We start from the raw sequence: 23,803 nt of genomic DNA, 5'->3' as shown, positions 1-23,803 counted from the left end.
CAAAATCAGCAGGGGATCAAATACTTTTTTCCCCTCACTGTACATATATATATACACATACATACATACATACATACACACACACATATCCTTTAAAAATATATATGTCCCTTTATTACTTTCCAACCCCACCACTCCTTCCCTAATTGGAGTAAACTAGTGAACAACAATGCTTAGGCCTCTACTTCCAGCTTATACATACTATATACATTTTATGGACACAGTCAATTTTACAATAATTCTATTTTGTTTGTTTTTACTCCTGAACTTCCTCTACCCTCAACCTATCTGATCATTTTCATGATGTCCTTCCGGTTTGCTTCTATATGCCATATCTTTCTAACTGTGCTCTTTCACAAAAGCTCTCAACCTATAACCTATATACTTATTATGGACACAGTATGCTTACATTATTAGTTATCTTGTTGTTATTAGTTGTTGTTAGTTATTAGACCCATCCTTCAACTCCATTCAACACCACCCATCTATCTCTTAACACCATCCATATTGGATTTCTATTTGCTATATATTTTTTAACTGTACTGTGATGTTTTACAAAAGCTCTGAACCTTTCTATTCTCATTGTTTCTACAGATTGTAAATTGAAAATATTTTTTTTTTGCTAAAAGTATTATTATATTATTGATTATGACTATGACTTTTCAGATCACCCAGTAGTGCTTTCTGCAGGGTTAGCTCCAGGTAAATATTGCAATCCTTTAGCCATTCCTGGACCAGGAATTTAAATAATTTAAATAGAAACGTTTTGAATCCGGTGTTGTTTTGCGTATCAGTTCATAAACACTATGCCATGGAATCGGTACGTCAAATCTCTTCCCAACTATTTTGCAATCTATATGGGACGGCTGTCAATCCTTTAGTCCTTAAATGAAACTGGAATACTTTTTTATTTATCTGTTTTCTTTAACAAATGATGTTCTTTAATGCAAGGCCGACAGACAAGTTCCTTACTTTTTCCCCGGCACCCCTGTTAATTGAAATGCATTCCAGGTGACTACCTCATGAAGCTGGTTGAGAGAATACCAAGAGTGTGCAAAGCTGTCATCAAGGCAAAGGGTGGCTATTTGCAGAATCTCAAATATAAAATATATTTTGATTTGTTTAACACTTTTTTGGTTACTACATGATTCCATATGTGTTATTTCATAGTTGTGATGTCTTCACTATTATTCTACAATGTAGAAAATATTACAAATAAAGAAAAAACCCTTGAATGAGTAAGTGTTCTAAAACTTTTGACCGGTAGTGTACGTGTTCGTGAGAGACTCACCTTTACAAAGAGGGGTCATACCACCTTGCATCCCACTGCTGGCTTGCCTATGAAGCTAAGCAGGGTCGGTCCCTGGATGGGAGACCAGATGCTGTTGGAAGTAGTGTTGGACGGCCAGTAGAAGGCACTCTTTCCTCTGGTCTAAAGCAATATCCCAATGCCCCAGGGCAGTGTTCGGGAACATTGTCCTGGGTAGGGTGCCGTCTTTCGTATGAGACGTTAAACGGTTGTCCCGACTCTCTGTGGTCACTCAAGGTTCCATGGCACTTATTGTAAGGGTGTTATTCCTGTGTCCTGGCTAAATTCCCAATCTGTCTCTCATACCATCTGAGCCACCTAATCATCCCCAGCTTCCAATTGGCTCATTCATCCGTGTAACTATTCCCCAGGTCGTAAATGTAAATGAGAATGTGTTCTCAGTCAACTTACCTGATAAAATATATATCTTAGTGTGTAGCCCACATTTTTGGACGCTACAGACAGAAGTTGGCAGATCGGCGGTACGACTTCATACGAGGCCCGTGACGCTTGTGGGGGTCATAGAGCAAAACCACTGACATGTACGCGAGAGTCTCGTCTTTCCAGAGAGGGGTCATAATAGTTTTCATGAGAAGACCGATTTTCGAGATGTCTCATGGTCTGACAAACACTGCTGTAGCTCTGCCACCTTTCACTGCAGATGCGGTGGATTGGGATACAGCCCATGCAGATATCTTTAGCTTAAACAGACAGATGTTCATGGGGATTTTTTTATTATTACGCTAATTCCATTTCTGTGGAGCCACAGAAATCGACTCAAGAGGGTTTAGAAGGAACATTATGTTTTGTACCTCAAAGTCTATATACTGCTCCTCAGACAGGGATTTCTTAGCCACCACCAGGGTCCGAAGCCCTTCCCTAGCCATGTTCCCACACTGTTAGCAAAAGAGGGGATTGTTAGGAGAGAGGGACGTAATATGATAAAAAAATATTAATTACTGAACAATTGTAGGCACACCAAATCAATCTCTATATTCCAGTCAGATATTTTTCATTAAACAAACAATATGTTTTAACAAATGTCATATGGCATACAGTAGGTTAAACATAGGCTGTATCGTATACAGTACAGGCATAGATCATTTCATCTAATTGAGAGTCAGCTGCATCAGAACAGTCAACCAACAACAACAGAAATCAATGGGGAATAAAGCCGCCTCGGGGCAAAGTTCAGAGGACATAATAAAACCCACAGATGGCGGTTTCTTTTTTATATGAAATGCCAATGAGCTGAAACTGACGCGCTGATTGCTTATTGACATGGTACCAATATAGCACCACTGCTTGGACAGTCTGCGGGATATTACAGTCAATGGAACATCATTAACACCATTGTTAGGAATATGACATACTGTCTGCGTCCCAAATGGCACCCTATTCCCTATACAGTGAATTATATTAAACCACAGCCCTGGTCAAAAATAGCACACTAAATAGGGAATAGGGCACAATTTGGGATGCAGACACTAATGCCTCCTAGGAAAGGAATGCACTTCATGTAGGTCACTAATTAAATCAAAAACAGCCCCTGGTCGAAAATGGCTCAATATTGCCAATACAATTATGAACATACAGTATTGCACACCCAGTCATGGGTGGGCCTGTTGATCTTGTGATGAATGAATGTCATGGTTAACAACTGAGGTAATTAGCCTGCATGTGTTAGATTAATTTTATTCATATAAACACAGCCTGGATGGACGCCTTACCTCCTCCTCCAGCCAATCATTGTACTGCAAGATACACGCCATGGCAACATCAGCGCCCTTCATATAAAATGTGATGTCACCTGTGGTCTCCTCCTAGAGCAAAATATGAACAAAATTATAGATGTATAATCATATAAAAAGCATTTCAGTGCCATATCATACTAACACCAGACCTGAATTCAAATACTACTTTCAAATCTTTCAAATGCATTGAATGTTTGTGTTAACCTGCCTAGATGGGGTTTGCACCTTTCTGACTTTTCTATTGGTTCCATTGCAACAGGAAAGCTCAATCAAGCACAGCTTAAGTATTTTAAATTATTTCAAATAGTATTTAAACCCAGGTCTGACTAACGCACACACACACACATTGTTACCACACATGTAATGGTCAGCAAAACTAAGTCCATACACGGACGATGATGCCCATCCTCTTGCTCTCGGAGGTGAAGGGGAAGATCTGCAGGATGTTGTAGGTTAGGATCTGTCCTGCTGGGGTCTTCAGCTGCAGGGAGGTCAGGTCCCTGTTCACCAGAGTCAGGCCTACGCTCTCCGTCCACCGCACCAGCGCCACCTGAAGAGGAGCAACACAGTAAGGTCAGGAACACTATCTGCACTACTACACAGACCCAAGCCCTCTGCTCCTCTCATTAGGGGCTAGCTATGGGGCCACATAGAGGGTTCACAGGTCAAGGTTAGGGTCGGTGTGTAATATCCCAATGCCCCAGGGCAGTGTTCGGGAACATTGTCCTGGGTAGGGTGCTGTCTTTCGTATGAGAAGTTAAACGGTTGTCCCGACATGGTCAGCGGTCAACTTCCTGATCGCCCTGAATCAAATCAAACACATGACAGTAACTGGTTCATTGTTAAGTATCATTCACAGCTGAGAGGGAATACAATGAGACACAGAAGGTTGTTGTTGGCCTCATAGTAACAGAAGGACTATTAACTATAACTCAGTGGCCAATTATTACACAATAGAAGGAGCAGGATGGTGAATAATACTGAAGTCATAGGCTATGTTTTAGATTACGACATATGGTGAAGGGACAACACCAACATAAAATACCTCATGTAATATACAGTGAGGGGAAAAAGTATTTAATCCCCTGCTGATTTTGTACGTTTGCCCACTGACAAAGACATGATCAGTCTATAATTTTAAATGGTAGGTTTATTTGAACAGTGAGAGACAGAATAACAACAAAAAAATCCAGAAAAACGCATGTCAAAAATGTTATAAATTGATTTGCATTTTAATGAGGGAAATAAGTATTGACCCCTCTGCAAACCATGACTTAGTACTTGGTGGCAAAACCCTTGTTGGCAATCAAAGAGATCAGACGTTTCTTGTAGTTGGCCACCAGGTTTGCACACATCTCAGGAGGGATTTTGTCCCACTCCTCTTTGCAGATCTTCTCCAAGTCATTAAGGTTTCGAGATTGACGTTTGGCAACTCGACCTTCAGCTCCCTCCTCAGATTTTCTATGGGATTAAGGTCTGGAGACTGGCTAGGCCACTCCAGGACCTTAATGTGCTTCTTCTTGAGCCACTCCTTTGTTGCTTTGGCCGTGTGTTTTGGGTCATTGTCATGCTGGAATACCCATCCATGACCTATTTTCAATGCCCTGGCTGAGGGAAGGAGGTTCTCACCCAAGATTTGACGGTACATCATCCCTTTGATGCGGTGAAGTTGTCCTGTCCCCTTAGCAGAAAAACACCCCCAAAGCATAATGTTTCCACTTCCATGTTTGACGGTGGGGATGGTGTTCTTGGGGTCATAGGCAGCATTCCTCCTCCTCCAAACACGGCGAGTTGAGTTGATGCCAAAGAGCTCGATTTTGGTCTCATCTGACCACAACACTTTCACCCAGTTCTCCTCTGAATCATTCAGATGTTCATTGGCAAACTTCAGACGGCCCTGTATATGTGCTTTTTTGAGCAGGGGGACCTTGCGGGCGCTGCAGGATTTCAGTCCTTCACGGCGTAGTGTGTTACCAATTGTTTTCTTGGTGACTATGGTCCCAGCTGCCTTGAGATCATTGACAAGATCCTCCCATGTAGTTCTGGGCTGATTCCTCACCGTTCTCATGATCATTGCAACTCCACGAGGTGAAATCTTGCATGGAGCCCCAAGCCGAGGGAGATTGACAGTTATTTTGTGTTTCTTCCATTTGCGAATAATAGCACCAACTGTTGTCACCTTCTCACAAAGCTGCTTGGCGATGGTCTTGTAGCCCATTCCAGTCTTGTGTAGTTCTACAATCTTGTCCCTGACATCCTTGGAGAGCTCTTTGGTCTTGGCCATGGTGGAGAGTTTGGAATCTGATTGATTGATTGCTTCTGTGGACAGGTGTCTTTTATACAGGTAACAAACTGAGATTAGGAGCACTCCCTTTAAGAGTGTGCTCCTAATCTCAGCTCGTTACCTGTATAAAAGACACCTGGGAGCCAGAAATCTTTCTGATTGAGAGTGGGTCAAATACTTATTTCCCTCATTAAAACGCAAATCAATTTATAACATTTTTGACATGCGTTTTTCTGGATTATTTGTTGTTATTCTGTCTCTCACTGTTCAAATAAACCTACCATTAAAATTATAGACTGATAATTTCTTTGTCAGTGGGCAAACGTACAAAATCAGCAGGGGATCAAATACTTTTTTCCCTCACTGTACCTAACATAATATACCTACCTATGACAATAATCTACATAGACTGAATCTCATATCAGGAAGTAGGCTAATGCAATTTGTCAAATTTGTTATGCAGGATCATTACGATGCTAGATAAGCAAAGAAATATGCACATTTGTATAATTTGTTTGTCCAATAATGTATATAAAATGACCCTAAGTATCACTTGTGCTCAAAAAGCATAAAAGGTAACAGGGTCAATAATTGAAACAGAAAGGCATGCACTAAAACTGGCCTCTACTTAAAGCTGCAATATGTAACGTTTTGGGTGACCCGTTATCGATCTGTCATTCTCACTGAAAGCAAGTCTAAGAAGTGGTAGATCTGTTCTATGTGCACTATTTCTATGCTTCCCATTCTTGTGCTTTTTTAACTTTCGGTTTTGTACACCAGCTTCAAACAGCTGAAAATACAATATTTTTGGTTATTGAAAGAATATTTCACAGCAGTTTAGATGGTAAAATGACTCTCTACACTATGCATTGCTTGTTTTATCACATACAGTTGAAGTCGGAAGTTTACATACACTTATGTTGGAGTCATTGAAGCTCGTTTTTCAACCACTCCAGAAATTTCTTGTTAACAAACTACAGTTTTGGCAAGTCGGTTAGGACATCTACTTTGTGCATGACACAAGTAATTTTTCCAACAAATGCTTACAGACAGATTATTTCACTTATAATTCACTGTATCACAATTCCAGTGGGTCAGAAGTTTACATACACTAAGTTGACTGTGCCTTTAAACAGCTTGGAAAATTCCAGAAAATGATGTCAGGGCTTTAGAAGCTTCTGATAGGCTTATTGACATCATTTGAGTCAATTGGAGGTGTACCTGTGGATGTATTTCAAGACCTAAATTCAAACTCAGTGCCTCTTTACTTGACATCATGGGAAAATCAAAAGAAATCAGCCAAGACCTCAGGAAAAAAATTGAAGACCTCCACAAGTCTGGTTCATCCTTGGGAGCAATTTCCAAACGCCTGAAGGTACCACGCTCATCTGTACAAACAATAGTACGCAAGTATAAACACCATGGGACCACCCAGCCATTATACTGCTCAGGAAGGAGACGCATTCTGTCTCCTAGAGATGAACGTACTTTCGTGCGAAAAGTGCAAATCAATCCCAGAACAACAGCAAAGCAAGACTACGGTTTGCAACTGCACATGGGGACAATGATCGTACTTTTTGGAGAAATGTCCTCTGGTCTGATGAAACGAAAATAGAACTGTTTGGCCATAATGACCATCGTTATGTTTGGAGGAAAAAGGGGGTGGCTTGCAAGCCGAAGAACACCATCCCAACTGTGAAGCACGGGGTGGCAACATCATGCTGTGGGGGTGCTTTGCTGCAGGAGGGACTGGTGCACTTCACAAAATAGATGGCATCATGAGGAAGGAAAATTATGTGGATATATTGAAGCAACATCTCAAGACATCAGTCAGGAAGTTAAAGCTTGGTCGCAAATGGGTCTTCCAAATGGACAATGACCCCAAGCATACTTCCAAAGTTGTGGCAAAATGGCTTAAGGACAACAAAGTCAAGGTATTGGAGTTGCCATCACAAAGCCCTGACCTCAATCCTATAGGAAATCTGTGGGCAGAACTGAAAAAGCGTGTGCGAGCAAGGAGGCCTACAAACCTGACTCAGTTACACCAGCTCTGTCAGGAGGAATGGGCCAAAATTCACCCAACTTATTGTGGGAAGCTTGTGGAAGGCTACCCGAAACATTTGACCCAAGTTAAACAATTTAAAGGCAATGCTACCAAATACTAATTGAGTGTATGTAAACTTCTGACCCACTGGGAATGTGATGAAAGAAATAAAAGCTTAAATAAAATCACTCTACAATTATTCTGAAATTTCACATTCTTAAAATAAAGTGGTGATCCTAACTGACCTAAGACAGTGCATTTTTACTAGGATTAAATGTCAGGAATTGTGAAAAACTGAGTTTAAATGCATTTGGCTAAGGTGTATGTAAACTTCCGACTTCAACTGTAAACTGAAATTACGCTAACTTTTATAATTTTTGCAACCAGGAAATGGTGGAGCGATTTCTGCATATAACAGACCTGAACTAACAAGGTTATCATAATTAATGGGGATCTTTGTGTGGGTGTGTGTGCTGGCGTGCGTGTCCCTTCCCCCCAATAATAGGGCATACACTCAACCGCAGATTCATGTAAATAACCTACACATCCATGCTCAATGTGCCAAAATAAATATTTTCTGTGGTTTAACAACTGGTTATATTACAAACCATTGAACCCCAAGAACATGCTTTGCATTTCAAAATAGTGTTCAGTACATCACTTTACTGGATATAACCCAAAATCCTGAATCATCATCCACTGTCGTAATATTGATTGTTTGTTGCCTTACAAATACTATGTATACAATGGTCAAAGTGCCTTATCTCTGGAGTGGAGTCTGGACACAGTTCATTCACAAACAGAGGAGTGTTTTTCTATTTGTCTTTTCCCTCCTCTCCTCAGCAGGAACTCCCGCCCCCCAAGTGAGCGTTCAGCTACACACGACTCAAATCTCCACGGGCTCATTTTTTTAATTTACTCCTGACCTACAAATTGGAACTGATTGCTAATACCCCATCATTTCTTTCTGGTTCCCCTTTGAGGTCCGTGCTGGGCTGGCTATATCCACACAACTGTGGATCATAATCGCATTGGCGCACGTGCAGCAAGAACGTGTATACGCGCACGCACACAGTCAGGATCTAATACCTACCTCCTCAATCTAGTTTATCAGCTCCATTGGAATTATTTAAAGCCATGTCAACTTAGATACAAACTGTATGTGAATCATGTGTTACAAGAAATTTAAGAGACTACCCGTGACTACATTACGACAATGGCAGACCGGTTTAAACTACCCAATCAATCATTTGAATACTATTCCCAACATTCTAGTGATCATGTACAGTACCAGTCAAAAGTTTGGACACACCTACTCATTCAGGGGTTTTTCTTTATTTCTTACTATTTTCTACATTGTAGAATCATAGTGAAGACATCAAAACTATGAAATAACACATATGGAATCATGTAGTAACCAAAAAAGGGTTAAAATCAAAATATATTTTATATTTGAGATTCTTTAAAGTAGCCACCTTTTGCCTTGATGACAGCTTTGCACACTCTTGGCATTCTCTCAACCAGCTTCATGAGATGTGCCTTGTTAAAAGTTAATTTGTGGAATTTCTTTCCTTCTTAATGCGTTTGAGCCAATCAGTTGTGTTGTGACAAGTTAGGGGTGGTGTACAGAAGATAGCCCTATTTGGTAAAAGACCAAGTCCATATTATGGCAAGAACAGCTCAAATAAGCAAAGAGAAATGACAGTCCATCATTACTTTATGGCATGAAAGTCAGTAAATCTGGAAAATTTCAAGAACTTTTAAAGTTTCTTCATGTGCAGTCGTTGTCTGGTTAGACTGTAAACTCAACTTCCAGACTCGCATAAAGAATCTCCAATCCAAAGTTAAATCTAGAATCGCTTCCTATTTCGCAACAAAGCCTCCTTCACTCATGCTGCCAAACATGCCCTCGTAAAACTGACTATCCTACCGATCCTTGACTTCGGCGATGTCATTTACAAAATAGCCTCCAACACTCTACTCAGCAAATTGGATGTAGTCTATCACAGTGCCATCCGTTTTGTCTCCAAAGCCCCATACACTACCCACCACTGTGACCTGTACGCTCTTGTTGGCTGGTCCTCACTACATGTTCGTCGTCAAACCCACTGGCTCCAGGCCATCTATAAATCACTGCTAGGCAAATCCCCGCCTTATCTTAGCTCATTGGTCACCATAGCAGCACCCACCCGTAGTCTGCGCTCCAGCAGGTATATCTCACTGGTCATTCCCAAAGCCAACACCTCCTTTGGCCGCCATTCCTTCCAGTTCTCTGCTGCCAATGACTGGAACGAATTGCAAAAATCTATGAAGCTGGAGACTCTTATCTCCCTCAATAACTTTAAGCATCAGTTGTCAGAGCACCTTACCGATCATTGCACCTGTACACAGCCCATCTGAAATTAGCCCACCCAACTACCTCATCCCTATATTGTTATTTATTTTGCTCTTTTGCACCCCAGTATCTCTATTTGCACATAATCTCTTGCACATCTAGCATTCCAGTGTTAATACTATTGTAATTATTCTGCACTATAGCCTATTTATTGCCTTACCTCCATAACTTGCTACATTTGCACACACTGTATATATATTTTCTGTTGTATTTTTGACTTTATGTTTTTTTACCCCATATGTAACTCTGTGTTGTTTTTATTGCACTGCTTTGCTTTATCTTGGCCAGGTCGCAGTTGTAAATGAGAACCTGTTCTCAACTGGTTTACCTGGTTAAATAAAGGTGAAATAAAGGTGAAATAAAAAAATAAATAAAAAAAACATCAAGCGCTATGATGAAACTGGCTCTCATGAGGACCGCCACAGGAAAGGAAGACCCAGAGTTACCTCTGCTGCAGAGGACAAGTTCATTAGAGTTACCAGCCTCAGAAATTGCAGCCCAAATAAATACTTCAGAGTTCAAGTCACAGACACATCTCAACATCAACTGTTCAGAAGAGACTGCGTGAATCAGGCCTTCATGGTTGAATTGCTGCAAAGAAACCACTGCTAAAGGACACCAATAAGAAGAAGAGACTTGCTTGGGCCAAGAAACACGAGCAATGGACATTAGACCAAATTTGAGATTTTTGGTTCCAACCGTGTGTCTTTGTGAGACGCAGAGAAGGTGAACGGATGATTTCAGCATGTGTGGTTTCTACCGTAAAGCATGGAGGAGGAGGTGTTATGGTGTGGGGATGCTTTGCTGGTGACACTGTCTGTGATTTATTTAGAATTCAAGGCACACTTAACCAGCATGGCTACCACAGCATTCTGCAGCGATTACGCCATCCCATCTGGTTTGCGCTTAGTGGGACTATTATTAGTTTTTCAATAAGACAATGACCCAACAGACCTCCAGGCTGTGTAAGGGCTATTTAACCAAGAAGGAGAGTGATGGAGTGCTGCATCAGATGACCTGGTCTCCACAATCACCCGACCTCAACCCAATTGAGATGGTTTGGGATGAGTTGGACGGCAGAGTGAAGGAAAAGCAGCCAACAAGTGCTCAGCATATGTGGGAACTCCTTCAAGACTGTTGGAAAAGGATTCCTCATGAAGCTGGTTGAGAGAATTCCAACAGTGTGCAAAGCTGTCATCAAGGCAAAGAATCTCAAAAAATATATATATTTTGATTTTTTTGGTTACTACATTCCATATGTGTTATTTCATAGTTTTGATGTCTTCAATATTATTATACAATGTAGAAAATAGTAAAAATAAAGAAAAAACCTTGAATGAGTAGGTGTCCAAACTTTTGACTGGTACTGTATATCAAAATGAAATTAACAGCAGCTAAGCATTTCATGATGAAAATGGATCTGTAATAGCTCAATTCTTCCCACCATGTCATTACCAATCAAAACTAGGATTTTAAAAGCACTTGCTAAATATAATTATCTTAATTGATTTAGGGTGGTCAACATTCAAAATACTATCTTGTAGCACTAACTTGTAGCTATCACATTAAAACTGTGCATGTATATAAATCATTCATGCATGCCGACTGACTCTGTAGATAAATGTCCATCTTTGCAGTTTTATTTGGTCTCCTATTGAAAGGGGTCAATCAGGGACTTGTATATGCAAGTGATAATACTCAACAAACCAAACAAATTGTTCCTTTGCCTGGTACTCCCATTGGGGTCCACTTTTTCCATCGGATATCCAATTAACTCATATTGGAGATGATAAACTGCTACTTCATGAGACTCCACGGTCATTATAGGCCCTGGTCAAACATTCTCGGGCCAGTCCCAAATGGCACCCTATTCCCTATAGGCCCTGGTCCAAAGTAGAGGACTACATAGGGAATAGGTTGCCATTTGGGATGCACCCCTCTTCTGACATCACAGGGTCAGAGATTAGAGCGGGGCCCTCATCACAGCATGGTTGACCAGCAGGTCGACTGACCCTGACCTCTGACCCCAGGCCGGCCACCTTCATCTCCTTAATGACAGATCATTAGATTAGAGAGGGAGAGTGAGCCAGCCAATGAAATATGGAGCTCATAGTGCTGCACTGACTGGGCTCTGACATTGCTGTCAATGAGGCTGAGAGAAAGAACAAAGAGATCATAAAAGAGAGTGGGGAAGAAAAAGAGTGAGAGAGAGAGACATGTGAGTAGAGATGGAGCGGAAAAGAGAGAGGTAGGGGTGAGACTGAACAACCACAGACCCCTCTCATCGTCTCTCAGAGAAAATTTAATATTGATCAATCCAAGCAGTACCAGACAATAGGGGGAGATGGAGCCAAGTGTAAAAGGAAATAAATAAATATACACATCAAGGCGGGACAGGATGGACGAGCAGGCAGGCAATTCCAGAGCAGACAAAAAGGGAAACCTTTTATCATCATTTTGACTTCTAGGCTGAGCTGCGCTGGGCTCGAGCCTAGCGCAAGCCAAGGTAAGTTTCACAAAATCATTGTGTCATGGGTGAAAACACTCCAATGGTCCTGAACACTGTACAATATGGGGGGGGATTAGCGATCCTTTGATATGTATTGAATATTTATGACAAAGTTATATAACGAAGAAACCTCTCCTTGTTCCCTGTGTGTATTCCATATTCATCCAGGACTTTCTTGGATTTCTCTAATAACAGCGGCCATATTCCCATCAGAAAGGGCAGTAAATGATGGGGTAAGCAGCACCTGGTACTGGTGGTCATAAATGGTCCTACTTTACATTACACAGACAGACAGGCAGAGGAAGGTGACGCCACGGGACTGCCGTTGGGGTCGTTATCAGTACAGATTCTTCCTACAATTAGAGCTATAAATTATAAAGGACAAACACTGCTGATTAAACCTCTGACAACTTTATGACCTCGGAGTTAATGGCCATTCCATTAAGCCCAGATTATGACAAACTACAAAGGAAATTTAGTGTTGAAGGCGGAAACATCAGAGAGAAGCCTGGGTCGTATTCAGTAGCCAATAAACGGAAGAAAACGGACTGAAACAGGGAGGGACTACCTGAACTTGACCAATAAGAAACACTTGTTTTGGTTTTCCGTTGCAAAACGTCTTGCTACGGTGTTACCTACGAATAGATCTCTGTGGAGTTTAGAGCTGACCTCGTCAGGGCTGGAGGCCTGGTAGGTGCGGTTGTCGTCGCTGAAGTCCTGGTCGGCCTCGGCGGCAGTGGACTCAGTCTCCCCATTGACGCTGGCGAAGGACTCATAGACGGGTGTGACGTTGTGGCACAGCGCGATGGCCTTCACCGCCTCGTGGACGCGGCTGCTGACGCTCTTGCGGACCTTGGGGGCCGGGGCTGGCTGGGGCTTCCTGGACGCGGTGGAGCTGGTGCTGCTGTTGCTGCCGTTGGACTGCTGGGTCTGGGTGCTCGGTGTGGAGAAAAGTAAACCACATTTATTATTATTATTCTGCATACAGGGAGTGGACTATGATGACATGAAAAACAGACATTCCCTAAGGGGAATTCCACATAGCTCTGGCCCACGTTTAGTTGCAAAACATTCTCGAACGTTGTAGAAAGAAATGCCATGACTAGAGTCGTCATGATTCCTATGTTATGTTGAACAAACATGCCCATCTGAAAGTTCCAAAATGTTGTGTCCTGCTGGATATGTTTGAAATATGACCACTGATACAGTAGACAGGTAATGCAGCGACTTTCGCAGGCTGCAATCACCCTGTCAACTCTCACTAGCCTGTTGTCATCCATTATCAAGCATGCAAAAATCCTGACAATGCCATAACTGAGCTGCTACAGTAACAACACCAGCACTCCCTCTCCCTCCCTCACTCGGCAGTGAAGTAGCTACCAGATTAAACCCTCACTCCGCTCAGGGCACAATTCACCTGACACAGTATTCAACTAAACAACACAGTGGCAGGGAAACGCTGTATCATCATCTTTCTTGTGTCATATCTGGTTCGGGGGCTTTTCAGTCTTCTCCGACCTGACAACGCCCATCAATTCAACTCAGTGGCGTCTCACGGACCAGCCCACTGTGCCAGCTAGGTTTGAGAGGGCTGATATGCTCCACTGGAGCAGGTGATTTTGCCTTATTAACCATTGTTGCTTCTAGAGAGAGACTCCTACAACGATGCTAAATGACAACCCTTCTGCAAGCCTACAACAGAGCGCTCACGTCACTATGAAAAATGGGAGTGGTAGCCAGTCAAGTTATGAGAGCTCCTTCTATTGCCAGCTGCCCTTAAGGTCATGTTTCATCTCGCTCTCCTTTCAGACTACCCTTCACTGCTACATTATCTCAATCTCTCTGTTTCAATCCTTTACACAGAGGTGGGTAAATGCTTGGCCTCATTTAAGGGTTAAACCTATATATATATATATATATATATATATTAATCTATGTCTACCTTGAATTCTGCATTTAATAGATTACTTCCCCTTAGTTGGCAGATCTGTACACAACTGCGCTCTATACTGTACATTCAACGTAACAATGGCATCACCATAGCTCTGCACGTGATATTAAATGCATTTATTCCTATGAATTTCATCATGTTTACAGATGCCTGCATAATTCAATTTCACACATTGATATCTATCTACATACCCTTTGTTCCTCACAAACCATGTCATGCAGGGACCTATAATGAGATTATGATAGATTTCCATGTAGCGTTACAATCAATCTCTGTCACGTTCGGTCATCTCTGTAATAAAGGGAACATGAAACACACCAGTACTACAAATCAGTGGGGCTGAAACGCAAGCTGCTGTTGAGTAGCGCGCTAAAAAGACTGTCATCTTTCATTAGCCGAGCTTAAAACAGAGTGCAGGCAGATGGTTCCATCCTCAGCACAGCTGTTAGGGGCCTGCCTGAGTGTGAACAATATAACTATTTCATGAATTCAGCTACAGATCAACCTCAACCACCTAGAGAGGAAACGCTAGTTTTGAAAGTACGTCGGTGTAACGCTTAGAGACTGAGCATGAATGAACAATGAAAAGTAACGAAGAGAGAGGTTTAACTCAATGACTCTTTATGAGTCGTCATGAGCCATGATCTCTCCTGATCCTATGAAAGTTAACAAAGCAAACAGATCAATAGCTAATCTTTCTCCTGTTCATTCCTATAATTGACAGGTGATGTTTGCACATGTTTACTGAGGCTACTCAAATTCAGTGAACCATTTAAGACAATACTAAGAATTTAACCCTAACTGGTAGAGTATGATCACCTGTGCGTATGACTGCACTATATGGCTCTGGATCTCGTCCATGGTGTCCGTCCCATAGGACACTGTCCCCAGGTGCAGCCGCTTGAAGATCATCTCGTTCTGTGTTAGAGTGCCTTCAATTCACAAAGCATAATGAAGTGAGATTTGTATTAAACAACAGGTTAATGAGTGAGTCTCTAAACCAGCACATAATTCACATACTGATGCTCATTGAGTCATTTTTGAGTGGGTCATGCATCCATTATGGCTACAGTGTTACCCCTAGGATTTCTTTCAGCATCGGTGGCAGAGTTTATTGGGTGGCGGTGGGGGGAATTAACCTCACATACAGTGGGGAAAAAAAGTATTTAGTCAGCCACCAATTGTGCAAGTTCTCCCACTTAAAAAGATGAGAGAGGCCTGTAATTTTCATCATAGGTACACGTCAACTATGACAGACAAATTGAGATTTCTTTTTCCAGAAAATCACATTGTAGGATTTTTAATGAATTTATTTGCAAATTATGGTGGAAAATAAGTATTTGGTCACCTACAAACAAGCAAGATTTCTGGCTCTCACAGACCTGTAACTTCTTCTTTAAGAGGCTCCTCTGTCCTCCACTCGTTACCTGTATTAATGGCACCTGTTTGAACTTGTTATCAGTATAAAAGACACCTGTCCACAACCTCAAACAGTCACACTCCAAACTCCACTATGGCCAAGACCAAAGAGCTGTCTAAAGGACACCAGAAACAAAATTGTAGACCGAAATCAACTGTGGGAGCAATTATTAGGAAATGGAAGACATACAAGACCACTGATAATCTCCCTCGATCTGGGGCTCCACGCAAGATCTCACCCCGTGGGGTCAAAATGATCACAAGAACGGTGAGCAAAAATCCCAGAACCACACGGGGGGACCTAGTGAATGACCTGCAGAGAGCTGGGACCAAAGTAACAAAGCCTACCATCAGTAACACACTACGCCGCCAGGGACTCAAATCCTGCAGTGCCAGACGTGTCCCCCTGCTTAAGCCAGTACATGTCCAGGCCTGTCTGAAGTTTGCTAGAGTGCATTTGGATGATCCAGAAGAGGATTGGGAGAATGTCATATGGTCAGATGAAACCAAAATATAACTTTTTGGTAAAAACTCAACTCGTCGTGTTGGAGGACAAAGAATGCTGAGTTGCATCCAAAGAACACCATACCTACTGTGAAGCATGGGGGTGGAAACATCATGCTTTGGGGCTGTTTTTCTGCAAAGGGACCAGGACGACTGATCTGTGTAAAGGAAAGAATGAATGGGGCCATGTATCGTGAGATTTTGAGTGAAAACCTCCTTCCATCAGCAAGGGCATTGAAGATGAAACGTGGCTGGGTCTTTCAGCATGACAATGATCCCAAACACACCACCCGGGCAACGAAGGAGTGGCTTCGTAAGAAGCATTTCAAGGTCCTGGAGTGGCCTAGCCAGTCTCCAGATCTCAACCCCATAGAAAATCTTTGGAGGGAGTTGAAAGTCCGTGTTGCCCAGCGACAGCCCCAAAACATCACTGCTCTAGAGGAGATCTGCATGGAGGAATGGGCCAAAATACAAGCAACAGTGTGTGAAAACCTTGTGAAGACTTACAGAAAACGTTTGACCTGTGTCATTGCCAACAAAGGGTATATAACAAAGTATTGAGAAACTTTTGTTATTGACCAAATACTTATTTTCCACCATAATTTGCAAATAAATTCATAAAAAATCCTACTATGTGATTTTCTGGAATTTTTTTTCTCATTTTGTCTGCAATAGTTGACGTGTACCTATGATGAAAATTACAGGCCTCTCTCATCTTTTTAAGTGGGAGAACATGAACAATTGGTGGCTGACTAAATACTTTTTTTCCCCACTGTAGCTAAAACAGACAAAGGTTTGTTTAAAAGGGAACATCATTCTTAATTGTGGTTTTTATGCTTATTAACTATTTTCAGATCTTTCAATATTAAATCATATCCTTCCAAAGAGAAATCATGTTTCTTAGGACACCTTAATCTTAAAATGGCTGCCATCTTCCTATGCCATAACTATGTGGTTATTTCAGGATAACAGAGGTCAGGATAAGGTTTGTTTCTTGGAAAGGATACTCATTTGTTCTAAAAGAGTCAGAGAAAAAACGAATGTAGAATACATTAAATAGAAATGAACTAACAATCTCAATTGAATTCTGTATTGTTCAGGGATGCAAACTGGTGAGGGCCCCCCCAAAATAATTTGCACGGAAATGCACGAAAAATCCATATGAAGTGTAAGAACATTTGATTATTTTCCGAGAATAACAAGTACATAATACACATTTGAAAATAGTTTCCTGGGGTAGTGGGAAGTTGGGCTTTTTGGTCTGGGTTTAAGGTTTATCATGACAGAAATAGTTCAGTCTTTAATGCACCTGCATCTGACAAGTTGTTCTATAGAAGTGCATAAAGACAAAGAAAACACAAATCCTGTCTCACATCTCAAACACATTGCTAGGTGCTGACATTTTTTACAAGAGTACATAAGCACAATGAAAGTATTTGAGGAAGAGTGTTATAATGATAAGAAATTCATATAAGTTCAGGAATAAAAGGTTATTGGAGTGTTCCATGCTCAATCAAGCACAATGTACACTTGAATATGTTCAGCTCCCCTTTAAGGGTGGGGGGTTGCCATGATAACGGTGGAGAATCTCAGATGCCTCTTGGCTAAGTTAGCAGTTGCATCAAACTCAAACTAACATTGAAAAATAACCTAGCGTATGAACAAAACGATGTAAATAGCCAAGAAACACGAGCACAAAGTCACACTTTAGTAGACCTTCTGGTAAATCCAACCAACTTTGCCTGTGTGCTTCCCAACAACATTTATTTCAGCACCATACTTACAGTGCCACAGCCTCCCAGTTTGTGGCGTGGAGAGATGACAGAGCCTGCCCACGAAGCACTCACTCTGAAATGACATATACTGTATAACTGCAGTACGCTGCAAATACTGTGTCCAAAATGATACCGCTTTTTTTTACTGCAGTAGTTTTGCAGTGTTATTCTGCAATTACTGCATCCAAAATAGTCGACTGCAGTTGGTGCACTTTTACAGCAGTTTCAAAACTGCAATATTTTTTTGTAAGGGAGTCCCTGCCCATCTTCCGAAAACATCTGAAACCGTACCTCTTCAAAGAGTATCTTAAATAATCCCACAGCACCCCCACTCGCACCCTCTCCTTTTCGTGAACTAACACTCGCACTTGACTTTTTCCCCCCCTTACTAGCTCTGACTTTGCTGATAGCTACTTTATTGAGGATAAATGTACTTACTATGACTGTGATATGTGGTTGTCCAACCTAGCTATCTTAAGACGAAGGCACTAACTGTAAATCGGTCTGGATAAGAGCGTCTGCTAAATGACAAAAATGTAAATGTATATTATTTTTGTAGGATGCGCAAGGATGCATTCTGTACTTAGTCAATGATTTAGATATGAGAAACTACACAGATCTACTCGATTCACGTGGATGGCCTATTTTGAGATCAAAACGGAGAATATCGCAGAAAGGCGACCAGTTTGCATCCCTGACTGTTACAGTTGATCAGTGGCTGTGTATCCTGGTACCTGTTTTGTCAGTCAGTAGGTACACCAGGCGGCCCAGCTCTTCAGGGATGGTACTGGTCCGTACCACAGTACCAGGGATGTTCTCATCTTTCATGATCATCCAACCATAGGCAGACTTCCCCATGTCCAGATTGACACGCAAGCTGCACATACAAATAAAACAGAGGTCAAGTTCAATTGTGTTCAGCAAAATATGTGTTAATTAAGCAAAATGATTACCATGATTCTATTGCACAATGTCACCAACAATAGTCAAGCAAAGACTCATTAAAGCAGTGAAATGGATGCAATGCTGTACTATAGAGTTGAATACACTATCTATCTATATTGTCTCTACCTATATGTGCCGTACCTGATGGGGATGATGTAGGAGAAGAGCACGATGAAGCGGAACAGGTTGCGGAACCAGGGGCCCACAAAGCCCTGCAGCACTATCATGACAACAGATAGGACCACCTGAGCCAGGAACAGAGCCTTGGTGAGGCGGTTCAGCTCCAGGTCCAGCAGACCCACCTGTAGAGGAGAGAGAGGCCAGGGGTTAGAGCCACCATACTGAGGACAGAGCCACAGGTTAAAAAGGACAGGCAAATCCTCCACTGGGACTAGATATGCTTGGTTTATTTAGCTCCTTATGCATGCATGTGGCTGTTATAGAAGTAGTCCTTCATATAGAGACAGCAGGCACCCTAGTGTATGAACATATAAAGCTAGGTACTGATTGGCCAATAACGCTTAACCTCTACAGGATCGGTGTCCCTATACCGGGACAGCTGCTGCTCAATATGCGATATGTGACTAGAATGGCGTTGTAAACAACAGCCAACTTTCCGGGACATAGACATGTCTTATATGGGCAGAAAGCTTAAATTCTTGTTAATCTAACTGCAGAGTTCAATTTACAGTAGCTATTACAGCTAAAAAAAAAGACCATGCTATTGTTTGTGGATAGTGCACAACAACAAAACACTTTTGTCACGGCAACTGGTTTGATACATTCACCTCTGAAGGTAAATAATGTACTTACAGTCAGTAATCTTGCTCTGATTTGTCATCCTGAGGGTCCCAGAGATAAAATGTAGCATAGCATTTGATCAAATCCATTATTTTATTCAAATGTAGGAACTGGGTTCTACAGTTTGACCCCCTGCTGTCCTGGCTCTGTCAGGAAGTCCAGGACCCAGTTGCATAGGGAGGAGTTCAGACCCAGGGCCCTGAGCTTTGTAATGGGCTTATAGTGAACTATGGTATTGAAGGCCGAGCTTTAGTCAATGAACAGCATCCTCACATATGCATTCCTTTTGTCCAGGTGGGTAAGGGCAGCGTGCAGTGCAATGCCGATTGCGTTGTCCGTGGATATGTCAGGGCGGTAGGCGAATTGGAGAGGGTCAAGTGTGTCGGGGGAGGGAGGATGTGATATGGTCTTTGAGATTAGCCTCTCGAAGCACTTCATGATGACGGAAGTGAGTGCTACTGGTCGGTAGTCATTCAGTTCAGTTACTTTCCCTTTCTTGGGCACAGGGATGATAGTGGGCATCTTGAAGCAGGTGGGTATAGAGGCCTGAGGGCACGGCTAGATATGCCATCTGGGCCGGCAGCCTTGCGAGGGTTAACACATTTGAATGACTTACATATGTCCTCAGTGTCATCGGGGGCTCTCCTCGGCAGCTCAGGGTCATTGTGCCCGAACCTTGACAAAAAGGTGTTTAGCTCGTCCAGTAGGGTGGCGTTGGTTACTGTGATGTGGCTGGCTTTCTTTTTGTAATCCGTGATCGTTAGGAGCCCCTGCCACATACGCCTTGTGTCCGACCCGCTGAATTGCTACTCCACTTTGTCTCTATACTTGTGTTTCGCCATCTTGATCGATCTGCGTAAGTCATATTTGTAAGGAGGACGGGTGTGGGCCTTATACCTGTGTCGAAAAGACGTGTAGCAGTGGTCAAGAGTAGAATTTCTGCGTGTTAGACAGTTGATGTGTTGGTAATAATTTGGAAGCACGGTTTAAGTCGACCACAACAATGAACGCTGCCTCTGGGAATTTCATTTTGAAGATCTTTGAGAGCCTTTTTGGTGTCGGCTTGGGGCGGGATGTACACAGCCATGGCGATAATCCCTGTGAACTCTCTCAGAAGGTGAAAAGGACGACATTTTATGACCAAGTATTCCAAGTAGGAGGAGCAGTACTTTTTCCCCTGTCGCATCAGGTGTTGTTGGTCATAAAGCAGAGCTCACCACCCTTGCCAGAGAGAGCCCACTTCCTATCAGCTCGAAAAAAGTTTAAACCCGCTGGTTGTATATAATCCGTCTGGATGTCGGAGAAAAGCAAAGTCTCAGAAAAACAGACTGTTGCAGGATCTGATGTCCCTCTGGAAGGAGATCCTCGCTCATCAAGTTTGCTCATTAATGATTGAACATTGGCGAGTAGTATGCTCGGTAATAGAGGACAGGTCGCCCGGCGTCTTAATCTCACTAAGACCCCGCCATGTCTGCCTCTCCGTCGGCGTCTTCGATTCCTACTCTCAGGTAGGACTCCCAAGCAGCTCGACGCTTCGCTGAAGAAGCTAGTCCATTGTTCTGCCATCGCAGGGAATTCGGGAAGGTCAGGTGGACGGTCAGTACCCAGCGATTCGTATTTCAAAAGTTCTACCTGGGTGTGTGTAGTAATGCACAAAACAAACTGATTAAGAAAATTAGAGAACAACACAAAAAAGTAAAAACCGGCAGTTTTATCGACCCTCGAGGCGAGGTGCCAGCATCACGCTTACAACAGCTGCAAAACATACAATTTCCCCTACCGGCCCCATTCCCCAGAGAACTGGGAGCACTGAGAGACCAGTGACTGATTATCAGCTGTAGTTAAATCCCCAGTGTAGACTGGGGTAGAAATATCCTCCCCACCCTGGTGCCTCACTACATGGTTCATTAAAATAAGAATTGAGGACACTGCGCATGCCTGAAAAGCAAAGGATCCCCATTTGCCGGAACAATGGACAACCTACATTTTCTGCGGCTCGCTGAGAATCAGATGAAGTCATTATTAATTCAGTCAGGGGGGGAAAAGGACTGAATAACATCAACCTAAAGTAAATAAATAAATAAAAGTGCATATTTTACTTAATTCATCCCAAACCCATTAAAAGTGAAAGGAATTATTTAATCTGGCTGCGCTGCATGTATTTTTCTGTGTTTGTGGGAAATTTGTGGGAAAAAGACAAAACAGAAAAGGTATTTCAGATCTCTTCGTTTATCACGCTAATCATTCTATACTGAAAAAAAATACAAACGCAACATTCAAAAATTTCAACGATTTTACTGAGTTACAGTTCATATAAGGTAATCAGTCAATTGAAATTAATTAATTAGGCCTTACATTTATGGATTTCGCATGTCTGGGCAGGGGCGCAGCCATTGGTGGGCCTGGGAGGGCATAGGACCACCCACAGGTGAGCCAGGCCCAGCCAATCAGATTGAGTTTTTCCACACAATTAATTACAGACAGAAATACTCCTCAGTTTCATCAGTTGTCCGGGTGGCTGGTCTCAGATGATCCTGCAGGTGAAGTAGTCAGATGTGTAACCACGCCAGCCCAGGACCTCCATGTGGTCTGCAGTTGTGAGGCCGGTTGGACGTACTGCCAAATATTCTAAAACAACGTTGGAGGCGGCTTATGGTAGATAAATTAACATTAAATTCTCTGGCAACAGCTCTGGTGGACATTCCTGCAGTCAGCATGCCAATTGCACGGTCCTCCAAAACTTGAGACATCTGTGGAATTGTGTTCTGTGACAAAACTGCACATTTTAGAGTGGCCTTTTATTGTCCCTAGCACAAGGTGCACCTGTGTAACGATCATGCTATTTAATCAGCTTCTTGATATGCCACACCAGTCAGGTGGATGGATTATCTTGGCAAAGGAGAAATGGTCACTAACAGGTATGCAAACAAATGTGTTCACAGAATATGAGCGAAATAAGCTTTTTGTTCGTATGGAACATTTCTGGGATCTTTTATTTCAGCTCATGAAATATGGGACCAACACTTACATGTTGCTTTTACATTTTTTCCCCAGTATATAACTGCCAACATGCTCTGTGAGGCACCAGTGGAAATAATATGTGCATTAGAACTTGCATAAACAGGGTTCAATGAGGAACAGACGTTGGGGAAATGTCTCACATCACAGAATGTTTGTTGTTCTTCACAAAGTCAGTTCAACAACATCAAGACAAAGAGTGAAGCTACACCTGATGTCCTGTCACTGAGCTCAAGTGCAAGCATTGTGCTGGCTTGTGTCACAACAGGTTATGAAACCAAAACCTTCTTGTGACTTTAGCAACACTGTATGACTATCTCCCCAATCTTAGTCTCCATATTGGCACTTCTGACATCTCCTTGAAATATTGAATTCCTCTCAGCCGCAGAGTTTACACAAAACACTGGGCCTTGCTGTTCGACCCGCAACATCAGTGTTCTTATTAAAAGGCACTTACGTCCAAAAATGTCCATAGTAAGGAGACAGTGTCAACCAACAAAAGGTTAACACAGAAGAGTGTGGTTGTGGCAAAAATCTTTAGGTAAGAACTCTGTACATACACTACATGACCAAAAGTATGTGGGGACACCTGCTCGTCGAACATCTCATTCCAAAGTCATGAGCATTAATATGGAGTTGGTCCCCCCTTTGCTGCTATAAAAGCCTCCACTCTTCTGGGAAGGCTTTCCACTAGATGTTGGAACATTGCTGTGGGGACTTGCTTCCATTCAGCCACAAGAGCATTAGTGAGGTTGGTCACTGATGATGGGCGATTAGGTCTGGCTCGCAGTCGGCGTTCCAATTCATCCTAAAGGTGTTCAATGTGGTTGAGGTCAGGGCTCTGAGCAGGCCAGTCAAGTTCTTCCACACCAATCTCGACAAACCATTTCTGTATGGACCTATCACTGTGCACGGGGGCATTGTCATGCTGAAACAGGAAAGGGCCTTCCCCCAAACTACTGAGTAAAGGGTCTGAATACTTGTGTAAATGTGATATTTCCATTTTTTATTTAATACATTTGCAAACATTTCTAAAAACCTGATTTTGCTTTGTCATTATGGGGTATTGTGTGTAGATTGATGAGGGGAAAAAAC

The 23,803-nt window shown here is 42.3% G+C and overlaps 1 protein-coding gene across 1 annotated transcript in view; it reads right to left on the bottom strand.

Moving 5' to 3' along the window:
* The window catches only part of LOC121554026 (probable phospholipid-transporting ATPase IIB), a 62,946-nt gene that overhangs the window by 15,120 nt on the left and 24,023 nt on the right, over nucleotides 1-23,803 (bottom strand). The window contains 7 exon segments of the mRNA XM_041867464.2: nucleotides 2,122-2,205; nucleotides 3,040-3,132; nucleotides 3,452-3,613; nucleotides 12,965-13,225; nucleotides 15,066-15,178; nucleotides 18,679-18,821; nucleotides 19,031-19,191. Coding sequence (XP_041723398.1) covers nucleotides 2,122-2,205; nucleotides 3,040-3,132; nucleotides 3,452-3,613; nucleotides 12,965-13,225; nucleotides 15,066-15,178; nucleotides 18,679-18,821; nucleotides 19,031-19,191 — 1,017 coding nt within the window.

The sequence above is a fragment of the Coregonus clupeaformis genome, chromosome 38 (genome assembly GCF_020615455.1).
Source record: "Coregonus clupeaformis isolate EN_2021a chromosome 38, ASM2061545v1, whole genome shotgun sequence".
Lineage (NCBI taxonomy): Eukaryota > Metazoa > Chordata > Actinopteri > Salmoniformes > Salmonidae > Coregonus > Coregonus clupeaformis.
The sequence above is the reverse complement of the archived record's forward strand: the minus strand, read 5'-3'. Positions and strand labels throughout refer to the sequence as shown.